The sequence below is a fragment of the Hippoglossus stenolepis genome, chromosome 7, assembly GCF_022539355.2.
Source record: "Hippoglossus stenolepis isolate QCI-W04-F060 chromosome 7, HSTE1.2, whole genome shotgun sequence".
NCBI classification, from domain to species: domain Eukaryota; kingdom Metazoa; phylum Chordata; class Actinopteri; order Pleuronectiformes; family Pleuronectidae; genus Hippoglossus; species Hippoglossus stenolepis.
This window is the reverse complement of record NC_061489.1, coordinates 22,839,059-22,864,467: the sequence shown is the minus strand read 5'-3', so window position 1 is coordinate 22,864,467 and position 25,409 is coordinate 22,839,059. Positions and strand designations below refer to the sequence as shown.

Sequence of the window (25,409 nt, the reverse complement as noted above, 5' to 3'; positions counted from 1 at the left end):
GTTTAACAGATGCAGCCCTCTGCCACTTGCCTCAGGTGTCTCTGAGTGTTTCCACCACTTCCTCTCGCTTTCATCCGCCGCCAATTCACCTGCCAGGTGCAGTGACTCAACCAACTACAATGCAAACACACACTGTAAAACCGTTTCTACTGTCGGCAAGCACAATCCCATTAGTGCAAAGGCAAATAAAAATAGAAGCACACCTGTACTGAAGTGATAGTTTTTGAAATTCGCTCATATTATTTGTTCTGTAGATGAAGATACCTCATGATTTTTTATAATGGATAAAATGCTTTTTATATATTTCAACAAATTTAAAGAAAAGCAGATCTGGACCTCGTCTCACCGACAACAGCAGCTGTTCTATTCAAATGAGGCAAACCTGCTGAGGTGAGGCTTTTTCCAGTTCCACTTCTGGAAACTGCCTGATTGGAAAGATTACAGCGCTTGCTCAGATATAAGGAGCCAATCAGGACAGAGTCCAGCTTCCAGGCTCTGATTGGAAGCAGAAACAGATTGTGGGATTTTTGCACAAACAAATTTAAAAGTGGACAATGTCCTCAATGTGGACACGTTTGATCAAAATGTTTATAGGGAGACAGACAATAGACTTTTATTGTCTGACATTTGGTTTTGAGTATCACACAAATATAATAGTTAGAGTGCGACTGACATCCTGCCGATATGAACCTTTCACAGACATGTTGGTGTCTGCGTCTGCCAATACGAGCCAATATGAAAACTTTTATTTAACAGAATAAACAACGCGGAAGAGTTGTGCATTTATCTTTAGAATTTTTGCAAAGATTATAACCATTTTCTTAATTCACATTGAATATATTTGTTATATTTTTGTTTTCTTTTAATTTATACTTATTTATAATAAAGCTTCTGGATAGAATGTAAAATATAAAGCCCCAATTACATTTCTTCATCAGTCTATATACCGATACCATGTATTATTGTTAGTATTTTTTCAGACATTTTTTACTCAGCCCCAAAAAGTCAGGCAGGCTCTAAAAACATGCTTCTTATAAAATGTGAAGCCTGAATTATTTTGTTTCTTGTGTTGAAAAAGGATAAATTAACAATCAGACAAAGAGGAAAACTCTTTTGCTCCATTCGTGTGTTTTCCATTGGAAACAGATGAAATCTCTGGCTCGTTGATCAAAGTGCTTGTTCTCATGAAGTTGTTGACACGGTGCACTAAGTTCCCGGCAGTTACCAGAGAACAGTGGATGATACGGGCGGCTCCACTCTGTGTTGTGGGGAAAAAAAACAAACTCAGCTAAAATCTAGTAGAAATCCCAAAGAGACTGAGTTTTTTTTTTCAATTACACCACGGCCAGCAGAACAGATCCGTGTCCTGGTCAATCTTAGGAGTATTTCTTTTTACGAGACGCTGTCCCACACAGCGGGAACGATTTAGTCACGCTCTGAACTCTGCAGCTTATTTCCAGAAGTTCCCCCTGGGAAGTTTTCTGGAGAGATGTGCAACCAGGTTCCAGCATAAAAACAATGTTTGTCTCAATCATTTGGAGTTTGGCTGCGGCGCTCCAAGTTGTTGTTGGCACACTCCCACTCCAGATGGGCCACCTCTCTCACTGGTAAGTGGACTAATTATTCTCGGCGACGATGCCCATCAGAATAGTGTCATCAGCATATTTTAGCAGGAAATGCTTTTTTATGCCCGTCTCTATTTTTAACACCTTTAGTCGCTGCTCTGAATATTTTTTCTCCCGTTCTTCTGGAACATAATTAGCAGCGTGTTTTCCAGGTAACAACCATAGAGGTTACAACACGACCACGAACGGCGTGAACAAGATCGGGGGGATTTGCTGTGTGAGAGCAAACCGGGAGGACTTCCCGGACATTGTCTGGGGCAGAGGTGTGAACGCTCCTGTTCACTAAATACCACGTCGATGTCAGAGCTCAGACAAGCAATGTTGTGAACTCACTAATTCAACCTCCCATCCTCTGTCGGTGGAGGTGTTCCGCAGGGCACATTTTTGACATTTTGCGATTTGGAGGGCCAGCTTTTTCAGCGTTTTTGCCCAAGAAGAGAACAGCTCATGGCGCATAAATATTAATTGAACCGGCCGATGCTGCAGGAATAACTTATGCTAATTCGAAAAGTGGAGGGCTATTCACCTCAAAGCAATTTGTTGATGAGATAAGTGGGGATTGGGGCCCTGGTGTACTAAAGCACAGTGAAGTGGGGACGGCTCTCTGTGGCTCTGTGGCGTGTCGGATACACGAGAGCCCACTGCCACACACAATTAGCTCTCCACTGCAGACCTGGGAAGCTGATGATACAGGGGAGTGCATTAAGCTGTGGGGAGTCTCTGCATTTATCATGTGGAATTAACCGGAGTCTTCAACAAGGAATCAAACCAGTGGAGGCAGTTTTTTTTTTTTTAGACAAGGACACTTGTGTCAAGTCATTTATTTGATGCACTTTTTTTAGTTTTTTAGCCTAAATGTGCCACATTAAGTTTTTATTTTTAGTCGAGGTGTCAGCAACGGCTCAGGGCAAAGAAATGTCAGTGAGTCGGTCAGTCAACTACTTTCAAACTGAATTATCTACTACTTCTGCTAAAAGATGAACACGTATGAGATCACACACACACACACACACACACACACACACACACACACACACACACACACACACACACACACACACACACACACAAACACACATAAATACATTTATAGAGATGGCTGGGCAAAGAAAACAATTTTCATCAGTAGCAATAAAACATCTTTATTAAAAAAAGACTTGGAAACATGGAATGACAGACTGTTGCTGATGCATTTATGTATTTATATATAAATATGTATAAATATATATATATACACGTCTCCTTTATTAAAGCTTAGTGTCAGCTTTGACACAGACGTCTCTCTCAACATTTAAAAGAGCTTCATTCACTTAATGTTACTATAATACTATATACGTTTCTTATCTAGTAAAAGGATTATGTTACCTTTTATCCTTTAAGTAACACTTACCCTGCTTTGATGTCAGGCTGTCAGCCATTTTGAGTATGTGTCACTTTTTTTGTTTTCCTCTTTGGCGTTTCAGCTCTGGCGCTCGGCTCCATCAGCATTTTAAATGTCTCTCCGACTCCGTCCACATTTTTCCAACATGTCTAACCCTCCATGTTGGTTCTGATGGCATATATAAGTCTCAGAGACGGACATATTTATGCATCCTGCTGTTTGGAGAAGTTGGTTTTTTAAAAATGAGTTTTGCAGTTCAACAAGGCCAAGGCAACGCACTGAGAGTATTTTTAGAGACGTGTCTGATTCTTGGCAAATTACACGAAGTTGCTTATTTTCTGGATGGACGAAAAAGATTCAGAGCAGAAAATAAACCAAAAAAGAAGTTTTCACATTCGAAGGCTCTGTCAGAACAAACCATTCAGAGTATTTAGAAAAGTCAGACCTGTCAGAAATATTGATGGAGTAGTCAGTATTCATTTCTGCTGCCGGTGATGTTGCTGGTTTGCTCCAGCGGCCGTGAGAATTGATTCTGACAGTAATGGTGATGCTGGCTGAATGAACAGCGGCAGCTAAACATTGTCACTCAATGTTGAATCTGCATTAGTTAATTGGATTTCAAGGGGCACCTGTTTATTTGATCTGCCGAGGACACTGCTTTGTGTGTATCTTCGTCTGCAGGCTTTGAAGAGAACACACGCCTGGTCTTTTTAACAGACTGCTACATGGTGTGTGTTACTTTTCCATCTTCTGGTCCCCTTTTATATTTGATATTCTCCGCAGGCCCACATCCCCCTCTGGAGTTATTTGCCGCAGTCGATATCCATCTTCCCAGCGAGCGACAGGTGTTGTAGAAAAGTTCCTACCCGCAGATCAAATGGTCGGAAATCAAGATGCCTCCTCGGCGTGTTCCCTGCCCGGTGACTTTGAAGGAGATTGGGCGTCTCGCTGCGCTCACACAGGCACCTCACTTCCCCCCCCACCCCCCCCAAAAAAACCAACGTGAGCACAGTTTGATTGAATCCAAAACCGTGACAATAAAGCAGGTCGGCTGAACGGGAGCCCGGCGCAGTTTAGTTATGTAAGAGACGTAGAGGAACGAGCATCTTATCCTCACACTTCCTGCTGCTGCTGCGACTCAATGCACCGACTCACATGTTCTCAAGTCTCTCTCTCTCTCTCTGTCTCTCTGTCTCTCTCTTCCTCACACCGGCGCCGCTCTACCACTGTGTCCTTCCCGCTTGTTTCAGACTTTGAGAGTTGAGGACTTGTATCTCGACTGCTCCCGTCTGAAGTGAAGCTTTTGTGTCAGAGTAGAAACTCCGCCTGCTCCTCCGCTTTGATACAGCAACTGATTGTGTGGCACATTAATGAACAGCTCTCCCAAAGGAAACATGCAAGAGCAACAGGGTTCCCGGGTATTGATTGAAGTGGCTCTGGCGAGTCTCTGTCGATGCTGTGTTTGCACAAAAGAAAGACACCCATGGCAGAGAAGCTGCAAAAAAAAATAACAAAATGTGAAGTGAAAACGTTGGAAGTTAAACAGTCTTTTTTCCTCCCCCCCACCTGCATTGGATCCATCCATTGTGCTCTCCCACAGGTCTTTTGAGCTGAAGTGGCTCGATTGTGTTGTGCGTTTATTTGCTTATTTGTTTTTATCCATTTCTACAAGCCCACGCAGATTTTTCTTTTGTGTGTGTGTGTGTGTGTTTTTCACAGCGATGCACCTTTTCGGCCTCAATTGGCAGCTGCAAGAGTTGGACAACCAGCCGGCTTTTGAAAACGGAGGAGCTGGGAAGACAGGGCCCACTCAGTCGAGCGTAGTGACAGCTCTGGCTGCTGACGGTGAGGAAATTAAAGACCCACATCTGAATAAATTATTAGTTAACGTTTGAATAAGCCTTTGAAGTACGAATGCTTCCACGACTAATGCTGCTTTTTATTCTTTCTCTTGCTTTTCTTTATTGTAGTAATTTACTTTGGTCCGTGTTTTGAGCGTTGGAAATATATTTTGCTATCAGGGTCACATCTTTCTTTTCAGAAATGCAATTAATAAAGTCAACAAATTGACAGCGGCGTGCCGGGGGTGGAGCGGTTGCGTGACGTGATATTGACAAAAAAAAAACTATTTATATGAAGAAAATGAGGATTCCTGCTATAAATGCTTTTTTTTGGAAATCAAACTTTAAAAGGTTAAAATACCCTCAAAGCACAAACTTTTAAATAAACCCAAAGGTTTAAATGACAATTACGAACGACGGAGTGCAGCGGCAGACCATTCAGCCTCCTGAATGACAAGAGTGAAACGTTCGATGCTTGACTCAGTCAGCCTTTAGAGTTTCTTGAGATCTTTTCACCTGCTGAATACTAATTGGCGGATTCCAGACGGCTTTGTGCAGCCTAATCATAATTTTTTTGGGGACCATTGTGTATTCAACAACAAGCAGCCGGGCCCCTCTCAGCTCACCTTTACTGCAAAAGCCACCTAAATTAATCTCCGAGCACACGGCTGTATTTATAATGCACAGCCATGGAAGCATTAATTGAGTTGAGTAGGCCGGGCAAAAAGCTCAATTCTTTAAACTCGGCTAGATTTAAATCCTCATAAGTACTGCTAATTAAGATAGCATGAGGCAGGTTTTTGGACTGTTTAAAGGCAATCAATAGCTGGCTATTATTCTCCCCAGAGGTAAACTTGGCTTCCAGTCTTCACTTTGACTGAAGCTAAAGTGACAGGTAATGGCCTCATTACACAAACACACACACCCCCACACACACACACAGTGACGCAGACACACACACACACACAAAACACAGAGGCATGTAAATAATCGAGGTCTGGCACAAACAGATACGCTCACACTTGCAGTATTAACGGCCCCCACACACTGAAAATGCTTCTTACAAGATGCAGGAGCAAAAGGTTGATTTGTTATTACGTGGCGGGACGACTCTGCATCATCCGGGCTAACGAGTTAAAAGTCATTCCGGCGGTAGAACAAAGCGCGCGGCTGTGTTTCTTCGACAATACAGCTTTGGACGGCAATGACTTTAAAGGTGCTTTAAAGATTTTTCTTCCTAACAATGAAATCTGTTCTTGTAATAACACCCTGCAGGCGACGGTTTTTCATGCGAGCATGAGTCATATTAAAACCGGCCATTCCTCCGTCTTTTGGCGCGGTAAGGACACAGTTTAAGGACATCATTCTCCAAATTGTTTTGATTTGCTGTTATTGCTCTGGAATGGTGGCACTCAGTATATCTGACAGATTCCATTTAGACCTTATCTGATGCCGAGCCTGACTCCATGAGTCACCGGGACCAGAGAAAAGATGGGAGATGCGGCCTGTTGGAGTCTTATAAAAAGCCAATTATATCTGGTCATTTTTTTCCGCCGAGCAGTGCATCATGGGCCGCGGGGAACCATTACTTTTAATCCCGTCTTGCTCGGTCACTGCTCATTTGGGGAAAGATGTGACTGTGTTATTGTCTCGGTTCCTGCTTGAATAAAGGAATCTGATTACACTGACAAGCAAAAGATAAAACGCAGCATTTGCTGATATCCGGATATCAGATTTACACAAAAAGCAATATTGTGTGTGAGATGAATGTGAAGGATTTAACTGATTGCATGAGAGACAGTGTGATGATCAATGTATGACGTCTGACCTCAGCTGCGTTTTTGTCCTTCTTACATAATCTAATGGTGGTGGGGGGGTGTGTGTCTGTCTTAAAAGGAAGGACTACCGTGCTGCTCCAGGAGAACAACTCCATCGATACGGGACAGGTCGACATCGGGAAGAGGGCGGGGCAGAGCGTCCCACCGGGGGTGTTCTGGCGTTCCCAAGTCAGCATGGACCAGCCGCGCTTCCTCAAGTTCAACATCTCGGTGCAGAAGAACGCGCTGATCGGAGTCTACGGACGAAAGGGTCTCGCTCCGACTCACACGCAGGTAAAGGCTTTCTTTAAAAATATCTTTTTAAAAACGAGTTAATGTCTCTGAGATTAACGACACAACGAGTCTCCAAAGGGAAAAAGTTATAAAGTAGAATTCCTCACAGGCAGAGAAAATATCTCCGTCAAGGCCCAACAGACCTTAAATTCAATCAAGCCAGCACCAAATTGAATACACCCGTAGATTAGTTCCCTAAATATGTCAGATTTTTAAAGTCATGATCTGAGCATTGTTCCCTGGGAGACAGCTGCATCTGCCCCTTTGTTCGGATCCTGTTCTTTATCGGCCTGTGTTCCATCTTTCCACTAAGTTTCGTGGAAATCGCTCAGTATTTTCTTCGTATTCCTGCCGACAACAGACAAATGGACACTAATGAAAACATAACCTCCTTAATGGAAGAAGGGTTTTTTTAGCTACAGCCTTATTTGGTCCAATCTTACCAATTGTTCATAGCGGTGGCAAATTAAAGCTTAATTTAAAGGCAAATTTTTACTTGAGTGGGAATAATTCTCTTTAGTTCTGCTTCTGCTGCATGTTACATACATTTCTGCTGTTTTATCCCCAAAGTAAAATCCAAACTTTAAAGAGATAATGAGAAATTCTGTTTCTCGTTATAGTGAGAGAAACATGAAATGAAACCAATATAGGATTTATTAATTTCACGAACACCCTCCCATCAAAAGAAACCGCTTGTGTCTTTAACACATGATTCATTCTCCTGTACAATATGTCTTGCTAAATAAACCTTCAACAGGAAATGCATCATATCAAGGATGTAAAAGTAATGTCATTAAACCTCCATTATTTATTTAAGTTTTCATTTGGTAAACGTGGAGGTTTTAAAAGCCAGAAACATAATATTGATATATTTAATCAATAATCATAATACAGAGATGAGGGATTTTTAATTCCACTATTGAATTTTTTTCCCTCTGTTTTGGTCCCAACCAGCTCCAAAGGGAAATATCTGTCAATTGAAATGTTAAATCTCACTATTTTATCAATACCAACAATTAAAATCTATATTTTTCTTTCTGAAAACAGCTGCCAACTGTGTCTAAAAATAACTGGAGTGATGAAAACCCTGAAAAGCTGCAGGGAGCTGAGGGGAACTGATGAGTTAATGATAATAATAATTCTCTGTGGGTTAATCACTACACGCGACCCCTTCTACATTTAATGTAACCATGTGATCAGCTGTTTCGACAAGAAACTGATTAATAGCAGCTTTAAGGTTAAAAAGAGGCCGTTTCCCTCTCTGCATGAAGCTTATTTCTATAAGTACAATCAAAACTGATTTATAGAGTTTTAAAGAAAAATCGAATATTATAAATATATATTATTAAAAATGGTTCTTTATCTTCCCTTATCCGATCCCTCATTTGAATTCTAGACGTGCATCCGTGATAACTGAGCACCAGTTTAGTTTCTGCCGTCAGCTTCGATTTGTCCGTGCGTGGACATGCACTCTCTTCCCCTTCCGCTAAATGTCTGCCATTTGCAAACTGGAGTGTTTCCAAAATGTCTGATGTGTCACTTGAATGACATTTTCTCTGGATCTGAATGTCCGACGTCGGGCGACGGTGATGGAGGCACTCAGACAATGGCCATTTTCCACCACACTTGACTGCAAAAGCTCTTAGCTTCACCTTCTTGACATTCTCTTTCAGCAAAGATGGGCTTCACTCAAGTGTAGACAGTTAGGGCCACTCTTTGACGGAGGAAAGTCCGATGCCGCTGACAACAGGTGAGCCGCCTCGCGCTTTCAAGGTGAAAGAAGGAAGCTCAACAAAAATCAAAGACCGACGGGCACTAATTAACCAGACACTACTTTTATGTCTCCGCCGATTGTTACACAGACACTCAAACCTGTCAATGCTGGACTCGGTGTCCATTGTGGCTACCTCTAAATTACATTCAGTTCAGGTGCCGCGGGCACAAATCAATGCATTTACTTAACTGAGCATGAAAGACCCCAATGAGAGAAATTGACTGTTAGTCTTATTCACAGCTTGACAAGACAAGAGTCTTTCCACCTCCGTATAGACTTCCTCCATCTGCTATCGAGTGTCTGTCTGTGCTGATACAAAGCAAACAAGTTAGAACCAAGCAAACTTTTGTATTTCTTTCCACTCAGGAATTCCTGCTCAGTTGTTATCAAGTACCAGACTAAGTTGGTTCAATCTAAAGTCTGAAGAATTTACAGGCTCCGCGTGTTCCTCCTCCCTCCGTGAGGCATCCGCCAGTCTCTCCACGCTTGGTCTCTCGCCTGTTATTCGCCGGCATTGTTGGATTGAGATGAGTTGGGGGTGCGCTTTCACACCAGCTAATCGAGATGTATGCACTTGGCCAGGAGGTTCAGGGCTTGTGGGATGAACTGTTTTATTACTTCTCCCTGAAGCCAGCAACACAAAGAAGTCAACTTCCGCCAGGTTAATATCGCTCCCCTGCTCCCTGATCTACTCAAAGGGGTTTAAATCACAGCGTCGACTTCACACTCCCCTCTCTTGATGCTCTCCTTCCTGTTGTTTGCCAATCAACTGAAAGATTGCATGGGTCCATGTTTGTCACATTCCAGACGTTCCGAACTAAATCCTGTTTTAATGTATTTTCCTTCTTTTTTCTCCCCCCCCCCCGTCGTCTTGTTCTTTTAACAACTCCGAGGTCCATTGTGTTTCTGTGAGACTGGATGTTGTGCACATACTGATTTAGAGCTCCGGTGTTTGATGTATGGCCACTTGGGGCCAAAGGACCTCAATAAAACAAGGTGATGGATACAAAGCGCTGACAAATAGCTGGGTTATAATTGTGTGTTAGCAAATAGCTGCCGACTTATGCATCATTCATTTGGAGTTGATGAATGTCAGTCTAATGCATTTTTTTTTAGATCTGATTGGATTTCAACAGCGTTTCAGAACAAATATCTTTTAATCACAATATCAAATCAGCCTTTTACCAACGTATGATCTGATATGAGCCAATATGAAAACGTTTATTATACAGATTATACACTGAAGAAGAGACATTTAACTTAAAAACATTTCTGTTCATTTTCGTATTTTTGAGTTCTACATATTTAGTTGTATTTGTATTTTTTATTTATTTAATCTTTTTATTTATGGTTATTTATAATAAGGTTTATGGTTAAACTGTCAAACCTCAGTTTAGTTTCTTTGTCATCTGTGTTAAAGCATCGTAGGAATTGACAGTTTTTTAAAAAATATCAATAACAAGTCCGTATTTGACATTTCTCCTCCCCAGGGCTGAGCAATAAAAACAATATCAATAATTATCACATTATAATTTTAAATCTATAGCAATGTAACAGGAATCCAATATATATATATATATATATAATGCTTATAGTAAGTGATCTACCATCAATTTGTTTTAAACCACAAACCGTAGTCAGGAGCAGAAAGGATAATGTTATTGTCATAATTTTCTATATCCACTGAAACTGAAATTAAAACTGTAACCAGCCCCTAAGTCCCTGATATCTGCATGAGCATCAGCCTCCAGAAACCCTTATGGTTTGGCCTCTACTGTATTTAGGTGCAAAATGAGTGTGTCTACCTTTTGTCGTGAGGAACGGAGCTTTCAGTCGTTTTATTTGAGGTGAAGGTTTGTTTGTTTTCTTCTTTCAGCTGAAAAAACACCTGCTGCTGGAGGAAAAACTGAATAATAATCTGATTGAGGCTAAAAAGCTAAACAGATCTGCAAAATTCGATTGAGATAAACATTCCTATATTACACCAATATTGTCAAAATAAAATCATATTTTAGACAGTTTTAAAAGTTCAAGCATTTGCACTGCCCATTATTTCCTATTTAATGGAGGGGACATTATTATAGTCAGTAAAAACTGTAATTTTCCCATATTTTATTTTGAGAGGGAACAAAATTACACCTTATTTTATTTCCCCCATTTCTCTCTCTGCACTTTATTACTGTGAACATGTTTAGAGCTGTTGTTTCCTTCCCCCTGTTTATGTGACCTGCATGTGTCGGATCCTCCCGAGGCACAAAATAGATCTTTCTGTTTACGGGGAAACCACAGTGAGGTAACGATCGCGCTGAACTGACCCCCTAAAAAAACACGTCACTTATATTTTTATATTCTAAGTTCATACGATGTTCCACTCTTTAAAAAAAAAAGAAGCCAATAGTCAAATTTAAATGAAGATTTGTGCGAGTTAAAAATCGATGGTTAATCAAAGCTCTCTGCAAACAGCCTCCTCGCGGAATTTAAATCAAAACTCTTCCACAAACCAGCTACAGTTCCCGTGTGTGTGTGTGTGTGTGTGCACCACATCTCTCGCAGCTCGAGCCTTCACCAATCGGCTCGGTGCATCTGTGTATCTAACAACCGCCTCAGCCAGGGGATCTGTCTGCATCTGCCGAGCCCGCTCTCCAGCCCGTAGCCTGTTGGGGGGATTGCCGGTGTGCGTTACACGGTTTTCTGCTGCGGTGCTCTGTGCCCTTACAGCTTCACTCAGGAAAGAGGTTCAGGTGTTGAGCAGGTGCGGCGTTGAGAGCAGATGCACCGCTTCACTTGGCAGGAATGACTGGTTACTCCTTGTTTATCCCGTAAATCAATGTTTGTAATAGAAAACATGGATATACACAGAAAGAGAGAGAGAGAGAGAGACAGTGTTAAAGTTGCATTCCCAGCATGTATCAGGAAGAAGATGCAAGCTTGAGAAATATACCACGTCATATTTATTTTATACAGAGTGTGCACTGTGCACGAGCTGCTGTCTGCTGTACATCTAGTATTGACAAAATAACGAGGTTACTAACAAGTGTATATTTGATTTAATTCATTGTGTTTCTGGGGTTTCAGTTGAATGTATTTCACCAGGATCTACTCAGGGAGACAACGTATATTAAAACAACACATTCAACTTAAGTCTACCAATGATTTGTTAATTTAATTATAAGAAGAGAAATAAAAAGATGTGTATCGTAGAAAAGCTTTTAATTTTTACTTGATTTATCCTTTAGATGTATTTTGTGCAGGTGCACCAGCTCTGAACAACACAGCATTTTAAGTACTCGCATCCCCACAGTGCATTAGCAATGTTAATTTAACAAATAATGAAAACACCTTCCCCTTAAGTGCACTCCCATCAGAGTTTACAATATATTCCTGTACAAAAATTTGGAGCATTTGCCCTGGAGCCATATCAGCTCTATCGGCGAACAAACAAATCTCCCAACAACATCTGTCAACCCCATAAAAAAAAAAAGAAAACTGTCACAGAAAAATCAACATTTGTTAGACTCCAATATTTGCTGTGTACACAACCTGCTGTGGTTTGTGTCTTGAATCACAACTTTGAAGATTTTTCCTCTCGGGCTGTGAGGAAAAATCACCAGAGGAGCAGAAAGAAAATCAAAACTTTTTGAACTCTCTCTCCTCTTCACGGTCTGATTCAATTACACCCACATTAACACAACTGTCATCTGCATCTGCTTGAATCTGCTCCGCCTGCTGTTTTTTGCAGTACGACTTTGTGGAGCTGTTGGACGGCAGCCGGCTCATCGCCAAAGAGCATCGGAGTCTGAGCGAACTGGACACGAGGGCGCGGCTGGATCATCCGGTCAGCGTCCACCAGGCCGGATTCATCCAGTACCTGGACTCGGGCGTGTGGCACCTGGCGTTTTATAACGACGGACGCAGCGTGGAGGCGGTGTCCTACAACACCATCATCCAGGGTACGGGGACACACATCTGCGGCGGCTGATGAGTGTGATTGGAATGATGTGTAATGACACGTTTGGTAGATTTTAATTTCATCTGGGCCCGAAAAGGACAAACAGGAAGGTTGTTGGGAAATTGTGGCAGCCGCACAAACTTTGCGTGCCCCCCCCCAGGAGGCAGATCTAGGTTCTCACCTGAGGGTTGTGGATTATTGTGCTCGACACTATAACACGAGACCATACACGGCATTGATCCTTCCCGCGTAACAACCTCTTCAGCGTTGTGAAGTCTGTGAAATTTCCTTGTGGGTTTTTGAGCTAGCAGAAACACTAAGGTTGAGTTAAGGTTTTTTTTATTTATTTATTATTTTTCTGTCTCCTTCTGGGACCTCCATTGATCCGGCTCCACGAATATGAAGGTATCGATGTGCGGGGGTCAAAATTGCCTGGGTCCACCACCCGGCTCAATGAACATCCAATACACGCCTGAGTAATAACAAAAAAGTTTGCCCTCTTAACGCCGATCAAAATGAGGGGCCCGGTCTTTTGGGGGTGCCCTTTTATGAGCAGTGGTCTGTTCAATGGACACAAGATCTGTCTGCAGGATGTGTCAGATTAACTTCAACTCAGAGGGGATTTGAGCTGTAAACACTCGGGAGATTGCACGGCTTGTGTTGGCATGATCAGTCATTCAGGGGGTTGTCAGGGGGGGTTGAGGCGGAAGAGGAGACGGGAGGAAAGGAAATTATGTCAAGGAAATGGAATTACTTGGTCTCATATGAAATGCCTGTGTGGCGTTTGCTTAACATGGCTCAGATTGTAAGAGTCGGGCAGCAGCATGCATGTTATGAAAAGTTTTAAGATATATCTCTTGCAGAATTTCTTTAAAAAACTGTACAGTTGTCAAAGGGGAATTTCCGATTTGGTATAATGTGACTCTAATATATTGTAACTGCTGCACCCACAGAGTCTGTCATGGAGTGCACGCACAACTGCTACGGGAACGGAGAGTGTGTGGCGGGAGCGTGTCACTGCTTCCCAGGATTCATTGGGCCGTACTGCTCCAGAGGTAATTATAAAGCTCCTCTTTTCCTATTCTGTCCGTTCAGTAAATGATTTGAAAGGGTTAGTTGACCCCTTGTTTTAAAATATCTTTCTCCGGGAGGATTTTCCGTTAGCATTTTACCCTCCAAGATACTGATTCTGATACATGGACTTTGAACCGATGCGATACTGGTGTACTTAATATGCAGTGTAGGAAGTATTTTGATAGCTGTATGTCCTGGTTCAGGTCAAACCATTAGAAAAACAAATTCAATACAGAGAATGGATGTAATAGAACTTATTTATTATCTAGTTTGACAGTCGGAACAAGTGGAACCAATGAATAGATCAAAGAATACACAATATCCTCTTGAATGCCGCTCTTCAAACTGCACCGGCCAGTGGCAGTAAAGAGCGCCTGCTGTTTTTGGAGTCGGCAAAGAAAGAGAGGTTTCTGGGAAAAGAAAATACCAGTTTTATCCGAGTTAATCAAATACATTTCAAAGACGTGGCATCAGATCGGAACATAGATTTACATACTTGCCGATGCCTATTTATAAAAATAATAATACTGATATTAAATTGTGTTTGTATTGCAATTTTATAGCTTTAAATGTAGCTTGTGGTGTTTTACCTGAAACAAGAACAGTAGAAGCTCCACAACAGGACACATTAAGATGAGCTTAATTTTCTACTTGTGTGCAGAGCATGTTAAGTTTTATGTTTCTAAAGTTGTTCTGCTCCACCAGAACAAAAGGAGGACGGATGGAGTTTTGTTTCTGTTGCTCAAAGATTAAAACAAAAAGAAAAAATACTCTTATTCCCCCTTAAAACTGTGTTTGGCAGAGCGGGACCAATAAATCTTCTGGGCCGTATATATCAGCCAGTATGATACTTTATTGCAGATGAACTGGGACTGATAGATGTGTCAGCCGACAGGTCTCCAGGCAGTCAGCACTGAAATGTCAAAATGTTTTGTTTGAGGGAATTTAGAAACAGTGTCAACATTGACAGAGAACTGTGTGTACAATGTGTACTGTTTGTACATGTATTCATCAACACAGGTAGATGTATTTGGTTTATTTGAAAGGGACAGAGCACATTATTGAACATTTGTGTAAACCATACCCAATATGGTGAAGTGAAAATAAAAGAAATAAAAGAAAAAGAACCTGAGACTGACAGTACGAGTAAAAGATACAGACACCAGTATACAAATACACAAATGAAAAAAACGACAAAGCATATTACAATCTAGCACAATTAAAAGTGGCTGTCAATATCTGTATCGACCTCAGGAACTAGTTTTTCCTGCTCATCCACATACGTGGGCCGGCTGCGTTTGTTAAAACCACTTTGAAAAAAATATGTCCTTTTGAAAACAGTTGGAATGTGTTTCTTTGAAATGCACCGAGGAACAGGGGAGAAATTCCTGTTAGAAATGGCTCATCTCCATTATAATGGAGCGAGACGTTTGTAAAGTGATAAATCGGGAACGTTTGAAAAGAATCTACACAATGTCGCCGAGAAAGTTGTAAAATATGTGTATTTTGTCACGTTGAATCAAAAATGGACCCACAGCTACAGTGTGAATTTTCTTATGAATTCTTTTTCATTGGATTTATTTAAACGTTTTACCTCCGTTTAAGAAAAGCACAGATAGACCCCGATCCCCTTGATGGATCTGAGACGACTCGTTTAACTCTCTCCTCAGCCTCCTGTCCCATCCTGTGCAGCGGGAACGGCCAGTACACCAGGGGGCGCTGCCAGTGCTACAGCGGCTGGAAGGGCACCGAGTGTGACGTTCCCTCCTCCCAGTGCATCGATCCACAGTGTGGGGGGCACGGCCTGTGCGCGGCGGGCAGCTGTGTGTGCAACACGGGCCACAAGGGATTCAACTGTGAACAAGGTATAAAGAAAAACTCTTCATCCCCATTGGGTGTGAAGCAGTTAGATGCAACTCATTTCTGTTTGAGCTCGGGGGGAATTGACTCAGTCCATCGGTGAGACAATCGCTGTTTTCAACTCCGCTGAGCAGATAATGCTCTGGATGTTGTTATTGACACCGTGTGTATCAATTAGCCGCGTGTTGGAGTCGAGACCACATGAGGGCGCAGACTGGAACTGATTGCTCGGTGCCCATTGATGCAGTCACCTGCTGGAATGTGCCACAGCTGAAGACACCATGTTAAAATCGATCCGTCAATGACATCTGTTCCTCAGTTTATTGAGGAGGGTCGGCTCCCTCTTCGTCTTTCTCGTCGCCCCCCTTCACTTCACTTCAGCTCATTTAACGTTATTGATCCCAGCTCAGACAAAAGGCAATTATCAGCTCAGATTTACACGTGCGGGTCGGTGACCTCACATGTAAAAGGATATTGAGTTCACTCAATGAGAATATTGTCTTTTTTTTAAAAGGGAAACGTTGGCATGAGGAGCTTGAATATGTTGCACACAAGGGCTCCGATGCGACAAATTGGTTCAGCTCAATAATCAATATCAGTGTCCAGGCAGATACTGAAATGCACAGAGCAATCAGCTCCAGAGGAAGCACAATAACATTGTCGCAAAATTTCCCTTGTTAGTAATGGGTTGATTATGTTGCTCATAATTGCCAATTATGAACCTATATCAGCAAGTTGATCTGTAAATTGTTAATAGTAATTGATTATATCTGTCTAGACTCTAATTGTGCTCCTTTCCTCCTGCCTGTAATGGGGTGTAATTATGCTTTCAGTGTGTTGGAAGTACACCGTAATGCACCACACAGGAGATAAGTTGAATATAGGGTAGGAAATTACTACCAGCCACCAATGAAACGCGGCACAAAATGCGAGGCTGCAGCTCACCGGCCATCATCTGGCACCGAAGCACTTCCCCTCCAAATGGGATTTTTGGCCGGTGGCGCAGTTTCAGCGGTCGAGGTAAATAAGGAGGTTTGATATGCTGTCTGCTTGTGGTAAACTGACACGGCTGTCGCCCTCGCTGTGTGTCCTCAGTGGACTGTGTGGACCCGGCGTGCTCCGGTCACGGAGCCTGTCATCACGGTGAGTGCCACTGTAACCCGGGCTGGGGCGGCATCAGCTGCGAGATCCTGAAGAGCACTTGTCCTGAGCAGTGCTCCAGTCACGGCACCTTCAACACCGACTCGGGGACCTGCGTCTGCGAGGCCAACTGGACGGGCGCCGACTGCTCCATAGGTCAGAACTCGTCTCACTGTCTCTTCACCTCTTACAACTACTGTGTCGACTGTCTGTCGGGTTCCAGGCTGCAACTGCAATAGTTTCCATTGTTGATTCATTAAATGACGTTTCTATTATTCATTTGTTCAATTAAATGTCGAAAAAATATTTATATTGTCTTGGAAAAAGGATTAAGTTTGGTTTGTTAACTCAGAAATTGAAAAGACTTAAACAATTAACTCACAAATAAATTCATCAACAAATTGTTTTCAGCTCTAATATGATTATAAATATTCTGATTGCACACGTTCTTTGTTTATTGAAAGAAATTAATAGAAAATATACACATTACACGTTGGCTTTAAAGGAATTAAAGGGCATATTAAGCTACTTAAAGCTGTAATCTTTCATTTGAGGACTTTGATTTATTAATGTATTGATGCATTAGTGCAGTTATTTGATCTGCTCCACTGACTCCGTTCAAACAGCAGAGTCACGTCTGTAACGTCTTTTTTACTGTTTTCTGCAGATGGAGTTTGAGTCTCTGTAACGAGGAGTTATTTTATTTTATTTATTCCACAACATGTCAACATGTAGCCGCCTCTTTAATAATATAATAACTAATAAATATTAATTAGTTACACAACTCAAAACACAAGATAAACTCAGAGTATGTGATGTATGCTTTGGTTTTTTAATGACTGGAGGTAATTCATCATCGCTGGTGAATATATGTCTTTGGTGAAAATTTAGATTTAGTAACAATTTGTCTTCTCACATGAACGTGTCACGAAACTAAACTCTGGGGATAGTATCGACAGTCTGATCAGTATTTTCCTTGTGTTTTCTCAGGTGTGTGTGTGTGTGTGTGTGTGTGTGGTGTGCGCGTGCGCGTTCCCCAGAGATGATGAATGGAAGCCTGAGTGACTGATGTGTCCCATCCAGTGAGTGATGGGCTGTATGTTACAGTCCTGTCAGCACTATGTCTTATAAGCTGTAGGTTAATCGCCTCCTATATCACATCCAGTGAAGTTTTACTTTGGTGTGATTGGAAATACGAGAAAGTTACAAAGACAAAGTATTGTGATGGTCATGTCTTTGCATTAAGCACATTTGAAACTTCGTCTCTTATCTAAACAATTTGGATCAATTATCCTGATGAGAACATCCATTTTAAATGTGTCAACTCTCACACACCAAGATGCATTAAAGGGTCTCAGTTATTTTTGTAAGTTGGTGAAACTAAGTAAATGGAAGTGACAACATGAAACAAAGTGTAAAGGAAAAATCTAAAAATGCCTCGGAGGGGAGATGATCCCACAGACATGCCGTGTATATATCTGTTTTATTTTGTAATAATTTAATTTGTTATTAACAACATCATGACGTAATTTATACTGTATGATGATGAATGATTGGTTGATTGTGTCTATCATCTTATTGGTTGCAGACGTTACTGCATTACTTCACTATATGACGTCATTTTCTGACTTCAGAGTGACGTCATGATGACATAACTCTACCATGATCATTTATCATTTGATCTATATAAGCTTTAGTTATTGTCTATAGTCTGATAAGATGCAGAGACACCTGGAAAACATTCATTTCTGAACTATGCATGAAATGATTTTCTGACTTCATCATATGATGTCACTTATGACATCATATGATGGGGAGTAATTTTCTGACTATATAATTTTTAGATTGTTTCTCTATATCTCTATAATGTGCGGAGACATCTTGCAAAATGTGTTTTTCGCACCATATCCTTTTTGACCCATCGGCTTCTAAAGGTAATCATGTGGAGATGCCCTTCAAAGTATTAATTCCAATAAGTGAGGGGAAAATCGGTCCATGCACACGCACACGCACACACACACACACACACACACACGCGCGCAAAAACAATATCCTGCTTCCGGCCATGCCAGCACACAGGGCAAAACTCAGACACTTTCAGGGGTGTGAGGCGACAGATGCTGACTTCTGATAGCCACGAGTCACTCAGGCTTGGAGAGTGATGTAGAACTAAATAAAGGACCGATGGCAAAACCTCATTCTGCTCCGACACTCATATCCTCCTCGTGCATTCTGTGAGCTTTTAACACTCCATGTTCACCAGAGACGGTGAATTAGAAAAGTCTGTGGCTTCAGTAACGAGACGTGACGTCAACAGAAGATAATTTCCCTCTTCATTTAACTCTCAGTCATTTGTGTTGTCTGTGGATTAATGAGCATCGTCCCCATCACGTGTCCATTATCAAGCAAATCCCTGCATTGTGATTCACTTGGATTTGGCTGCAGACACTTTGAAACCTGAATGAACAAGAACGCCACAGCCTCATTATGTCTCAGACTAAATAAATCAAACCCGCGGGGATCACACCCCCAAAGTTTAGTAATCAACACCTGTAGAACGTGTGGGAATGACGGAGGAAATGTTGCCGACAAAGCTTTTCCTCCACATGTCGTGTGACCTCGCACGTCTTTTATTTCAAAAGTGAACATTCGTTTCGCAGCAGAGATTTTTTTCTTTTCACAGACAAATCGTTCTCTGTGTTTATGTTTCCCTATATGAACATTTAAAAAGAAATAATGCAAAATAGATCAGGTTACATCTCCATTTTAGTTATTTATAGTACATATTCATGGTTAATCTGTAAAATATCAAGCATCAGTTAAATTTATTTGTCATAAGAGCTTAATAACATCGTCATTGCCAATTTTTTATATTAGACAATATAGCTATAACCCTGAAAGTCCATATGGGTCGTGCTCTAATTTCTTCCGGTAATTTATATATTTAGAGGAGAGGAGACAATCGTGTATTCCCTCGGTGCAGAGCCTCTTCATTCATCACCTGCTTTGTATTCAGAGAGTTCGCCTTTCGACACAGGTAGATGACATGTTAGTTCAGAGGCCGACCCCTCCCATCTGTTATCTTTCCCTGAGATTCAGCTAATTTATGCACTGTTTTTTTTTTTTTTTAGCAGAATAGGGATCCTTCTCTGGGTCGAAACCCAGAGGGAGGAAAAAAAAACACCCTGAGCAGCCGCACACGGGTCGAACATTTAAAAAGCCGGAGTTGCAGTTTGTTTCTGTCAGTTTAGAAGCTGTCGAATAAATTTCTCTTGGCTGAAATTCAATTGAAAAATTAAAGCATAAGGAGGCTGGATGGTGCTTGTGATGTGATAGATGCGCGTGCAGACCTTTTAAAAGCAGCAGGCGGCCCGTTTGGTCCGAGCCCAAAGAAAGAAGGATTGTTTTGGTGAACAGTTTCTTTCTGTTCTTTCTGTTGTGTGTTGCATTATTTTGCTTCTTTTTTCTTCAAAGTCAAGCGAGTTGTTATTGAGTTAAATCTTTTGGATATTCCAGACACAAGCCTCTCACTCAGCGAGACGTCTCGGGCCTGTCAATAGCAGAACTGATGCGTCCGGCCTCGACGGCGTCCGAAAGTTGGGGAGTTTTACCCACCTGGGCGGAGGGAGGGTTCCTTCTTAATTAAGGCTGCAGCTCTTCTTCAATTAAATAAACTTTAATTAACAAGCGCACAGCATGCATCGACCACACACAACCCCTATCCAGCGCGAGTCAGGGGCATGTTAAAGGCAGATAAACACTTTTGCACTAATGAAAAATTGATTGCATAGATTCTATGGGAAGGAGGTATCCCTTTGGAATCTAATGACTACCCTCCAGAGGCGCGCTTAATATTCTACAGTGTCGGCTCGACTTAATCAGAACCATCCAAGGTCTCTCAATCGAAGAAAAACTCTATTCACAGAACTGGAAACAGGCGGCGGGAAAAGAGCCTGGATAAACGGGATGAGAGTGAAGCAGTGGTAGAAAATAATCAAAAATACATGAGTCAAATCTGTACATATTTCATCCCTGACTTGTTCCGTGTTTCTTTGGCTAATTTGCCTTTTCCCCGACCGAAGTTTGTCAAAGAGTCGGAAACTTTCCAGTGAAGAGGTTCCATAAACATCCTGCAGCATCCAGTCTCTTAGCGTTTGAGGACGTACTTGAGCTACTTTCCTCCAGCACACTGTCGGCTATTGTCGCGGCTTCACTGGTTCAGAAGCTTTTGATAGAAGCTCTCGGTTTCCAGCAAATGAACATTTCCCGTCCTCACACGAGAGCAGCCGCAGCTTGTCGAGCGGCAGTTTTAGCCTCGTACAGCCTGATTTACTTACCACCCGTGGGTTTAATCATTTGAGTTTTTTTTTACTTTTCTGAACATAGCGCAGATTCACAGCTGCTCGAGCACTTGAGGAAAACATATTGAGCCCAGACTGAGAATCTGCTCAAACCCACAACCCCTCGCCGCCGTCCGCCCATGTGCTCGATGCAAATGAGCTTTCAGAACATGTAAAAGCTGAAAACGAGTTGTTGCAGAAGGTTTCAGACACACGGTAATTGCTGTGCTTTATTGTTCTTGTGCTGTGAGTTTTGACTCACTGGCGATGGTGGCTTTGGTTTCATTTTTTTTACGGCTTCTGCACTCGTGAGCAATTAAACTGGCCTGTGCAAAAACTCCTTCACTATTATTCCAGCGTAATTACTCTGAGTTTACTTACATTTTGTGTGATAAGCATTGACGCCGGCTCAGATGCTGGTTGTGAGACTCATGAAAAAGCAAATTAAAGTCGTTCAGAATTTCATTTGACATGAAATACATGTAAACTGTTTCTTTTTGATGCGGCACATTGAGATTTATCTCCTCGATGTGCATTCGAACACAGGCTCCTTTAAAGTGGATTTACAGACCTCTGAGGACCCGCTGCTGTTTCTCTCTGTGTTACACGGAACAGAATTTACACATTAAATGTCAAGCGCTGAGAATTTAAGGCTCTTTATTATTCTCCGAACCATTGACTGAATATAAAGATCAGGCCCCTTTGGCTTCACTTTTCAGGGAGCAGGCGTGTCCCCGAAAGTGAAGCCATTTGTCATGAAGTCATAAACCCACCCACCTGCTCCGTGTTAGTGGACGGGACACTGGTCAAACTAAGAGACTAAAAACTCAAACATGGTTCTTGTCATTTTTAGTTCTTATCACACTGGTATCTGCCCAAGTGTTCATTTTTCTGGTATGATTGGTTGGTCAGGAGGTAGAGAGGGTCGTCCACTGACCATAAAGTAACTGGTTCAATTCTGCATTCCAAACTGTCCTTAGGCAAGACACTGAATCGCAGAGTCCCCCGACGGCTGAATGCGACTTATACTGTCAAGCATTGTTAAAGCAATGTAAAAATACAGCCCATTTTACCATTTAATTATTTATTATCAGTTATTTGATGCCATAAAAACGGGTTGAAATGTCATATTTGTCAGCCGAGACTTACGGTTACTGGGACCTCGATACCAAGGCTCCATCCCACGATCGCTACTGTGCATCTGGGATACTTAATATCTGAACAGTGGGAGGGAGTGGAGACACGTCGTCCATCTTTATATACAGCCTGTGGTCTTAACTCACAGTATTAATAACACCAGGTTATATATGGTTAATAATATGATACTATATAGAGGTTGTCCCCTTATGTTTCCCTTTTTTTTCTAAATTATTCATTTCGTGTCGAAGTAAAATGGCGACTGAATAAAAGTTGATTGCAAATTCTGTTTCATCAGAGTTTCAATGCTCCGTCATTTCACGTCAACTGTGTCCCAGTCGACACTTATTCAAAAACCGAATTGCGTACAAGACAAATCCGTTGAGATCCATAAAGCAGGAGAGGAGGCAGTAAATTATGATATTTTCCATGTGAAATGATGCCGCGGAAACTTTCCTTTAATAGATGACAGTCATTTTCAGCCTCTTTTGATGAAATATTATCTCACATTGCAGTTGTTGCCTCACGACTAAAGAAACCAACACGTCTCAGCAAACATCAGAGCATTTTTCTTCACTGGCAGACGCATCAATCTTTTGCAAAATGAAAAAAATATCTAAAAAATATTCCGGCAAAGGAGAAAAAAAAGTTTGCTTTTCACACAAAACGGAAGCTTCATGTCTCCTTGGCTTTTTCTCCCCCCCGACAGAGGTGTGTGTGGTGGACTGTGGTCCCCACGGCTCATGCATCAGCGGGATGTGTCACTGCGAGGAAGGCTGGACAGGACCAGAATGTGAGCAGAGGGACTGTCACCCACGCTGCATCGACCACGGAGTCTGCCGAGAGGGCAAGTGTGACTGCCACCAGGGCTGGACGGGTGAACACTGCACCATCGGTGAGCCGCAGTGACGCACGCACACACACACACACACACACACACACACACACACACACACACACACACACACAACACTGTACACCTACACACACTTGACAGAAGGGCACTGAGTACAGGAAGTTCATTTATGGACGGGCTCAAAATGGCAGCTGTGCAGTGTGAGTGTCAGTGTTTTGATTTCCGGCTTCAGGACACAGATCGTGTCATGGTTCTGTTGCTGCCTGTTGATTCCTAACAAGCATCTTTACATGACAAACTAGATTTGCACTCAGTGGAGCACATAACTACACCAGAGACCCAAAACCACAACTTCAATCCAGCCGCAGCAAGTTAATCATTAAGATCCAAGATTTATTCCTTTTGAAATTGGTAAAAATGTCAAACAAATCCCAATTTGGCTTTAAAGAAAAAAATAATATTTAAATATCCTTGATCTGCCCCTTTTTCTTGGTCCAGGCCACAATTTGGCGTGTTCTTATCTGGCCCGTGTCCCATCTGTTTTATCTGGCCCATTAAGTTTTGTGGAAATCTGCTAGTTTTCATTAAATAAAGCCTTTGAATGTTATTCCTTCCTTATATATACACAAACATTACATATTAACAGTCCAGTTTTTACTTTTTTACAAGCAAATGTTGCCTCTAGACGAACACATCCTCATGAAATGTTGTATTGGGGCAGATGGTCATGGGTTAAAACCAATATTCACTTCTGTCAATAGAGATAATCTAACTGAAAATTAATTTCAAATCAAAAAGGCTGCAAATTAAAATACATTTTTAAAGCATCTATTCCACTGAAAGGAATCAGGAAAATGTGAAATATCCTTGGTTTCAGCCGAGTGGCCTTTGGTTTCCTACGCTCCTTTCAAAATCCCAATCCTTTCTGCAACAGCTCACAGCAACTTTGTAATATTTTCAATCTTCCATTTAGATATTCAACCTTTTAGACTGCTGAAGTGATGCTCCTGTATTAGCAAGTCAAGGGCAGGTGTGTAGGGAGCTGAAAAGCCACGGCTGGGCCTCTTTGGAATATCATTTTTGTGAAATGGCGATGCTTCACCCGGCATTAATGAGAATAATGACTTCTGAGATGTCACTTCATATCGACCTTTAGCTCCCACCTCCTCAACACCGCGCCCCCTGTCAAAGGTCGTGTAGTTAAACCCTGACACGCCTCGTCCAGCCGCGTTTCCCCGAGTGTCATCGCCAACCTCTCGATGACGACCTCTTCTCTGAGAAACAAAGATCTCGCACTCCAAAACCATCGAACCCCAATTATGTATTTACAAGTTCTCTCCTCCCCTCTCTTCCTCTCGTCCGACGCAGATCCCTCTCCGAGGGGAGCGGAGATTGCGAGGGAGAGGGTTGACGGCGAGGTCACATTCCTGATCGCATTAATCCCTCCCCCCTCTGGGCAAACTGCTCGCCATCCATTTTCTCTTTCTCTCCTCCTCGAAGCCCCCATCGGGAAAGTAACTCCTTGTTTTGGATGTGGCGGCGATGAATAGGCGATCGCGTTTTACCTTTTTCTTGGGAGAACCGAGAAGCTTATTTAGTCTTTCAAACCCTGAATGACTGCCACTTGCACAAAGCGCCTTCTAATCACATTACATGGCCAAAGCTTGAATAGAGGACTTCCTCGGCCGTTCTTTTGTCACACGCATCAAGATCCTGTTTTATATGCAGGCCTTAACCCGTTGTCGCCGCTTTCTCAGCACCGCAGTTTACCACGAAGGTGTTTTTTGATTCGCTGTTAGTGTGCCGCTGCCGCTCCGTCGCCGTGCAGTTGTGGAAATCACTGAAGTGGAGATGACTGCGAAATTGAAAGAAAAAAAACCCAAAACAAAAACAACAACAAAAAAAAGGGAAGGACTTTAGTATTCTGCTTCATGATGCGTTCACATTAGAGTGAGGGTGAGACGACATGGCTCCTGACAAGCAGACAGTAAAATGTTTTGAAGCATGCCCAGATGAAAGTGGCTCATATAGTCTGAAAACACTCAGATATCAAGAGCAGGGCTGCCGTCCTCCTGTCTTGCTTTGGCAAACCAAAGCAGATGGAGAGTGTTAACAATGAATATTTTACTGGAGCTCAAAGATGCTGAATTTATTTATGTTGCCTCCTATGGAGAGAAGTGTAATCACCATCCGAGGCGCTTTTTTACAGAAAAGAAGAAAATGATGATCATCTATTATTCTGATTAATCACCCGCGGCTTTAATTAACAACTCAACTCTTAAACTTTTTTCAAACAGTAAATTTTTCTCCCTTAACCATGA

At 42.0% G+C, this 25,409-nt stretch overlaps 1 protein-coding gene across 5 annotated transcripts in view; it reads left to right on the top strand.

The window, feature by feature from the left end:
• The window catches only part of si:dkey-237h12.3 (teneurin-3), a 153,102-nt gene that overhangs the window by 80,087 nt on the left and 47,606 nt on the right, over positions 1-25,409 (top strand). For all 5 annotated transcript variants that reach the window (XM_035161644.2, XM_035161643.2, XM_035161642.2 and 2 more), the window contains 7 exons: positions 4,726-4,851; positions 6,744-6,958; positions 12,472-12,682; positions 13,635-13,736; positions 15,426-15,620; positions 16,711-16,911; positions 22,942-23,127. In XM_035161644.2, the coding sequence (XP_035017535.1) occupies positions 4,726-4,851; positions 6,744-6,958; positions 12,472-12,682; positions 13,635-13,736; positions 15,426-15,620; positions 16,711-16,911; positions 22,942-23,127 (1,236 nt within the window). The remainder of the gene's footprint in view (positions 1-4,725; positions 4,852-6,743; positions 6,959-12,471; positions 12,683-13,634; positions 13,737-15,425; positions 15,621-16,710; positions 16,912-22,941; positions 23,128-25,409) is intronic.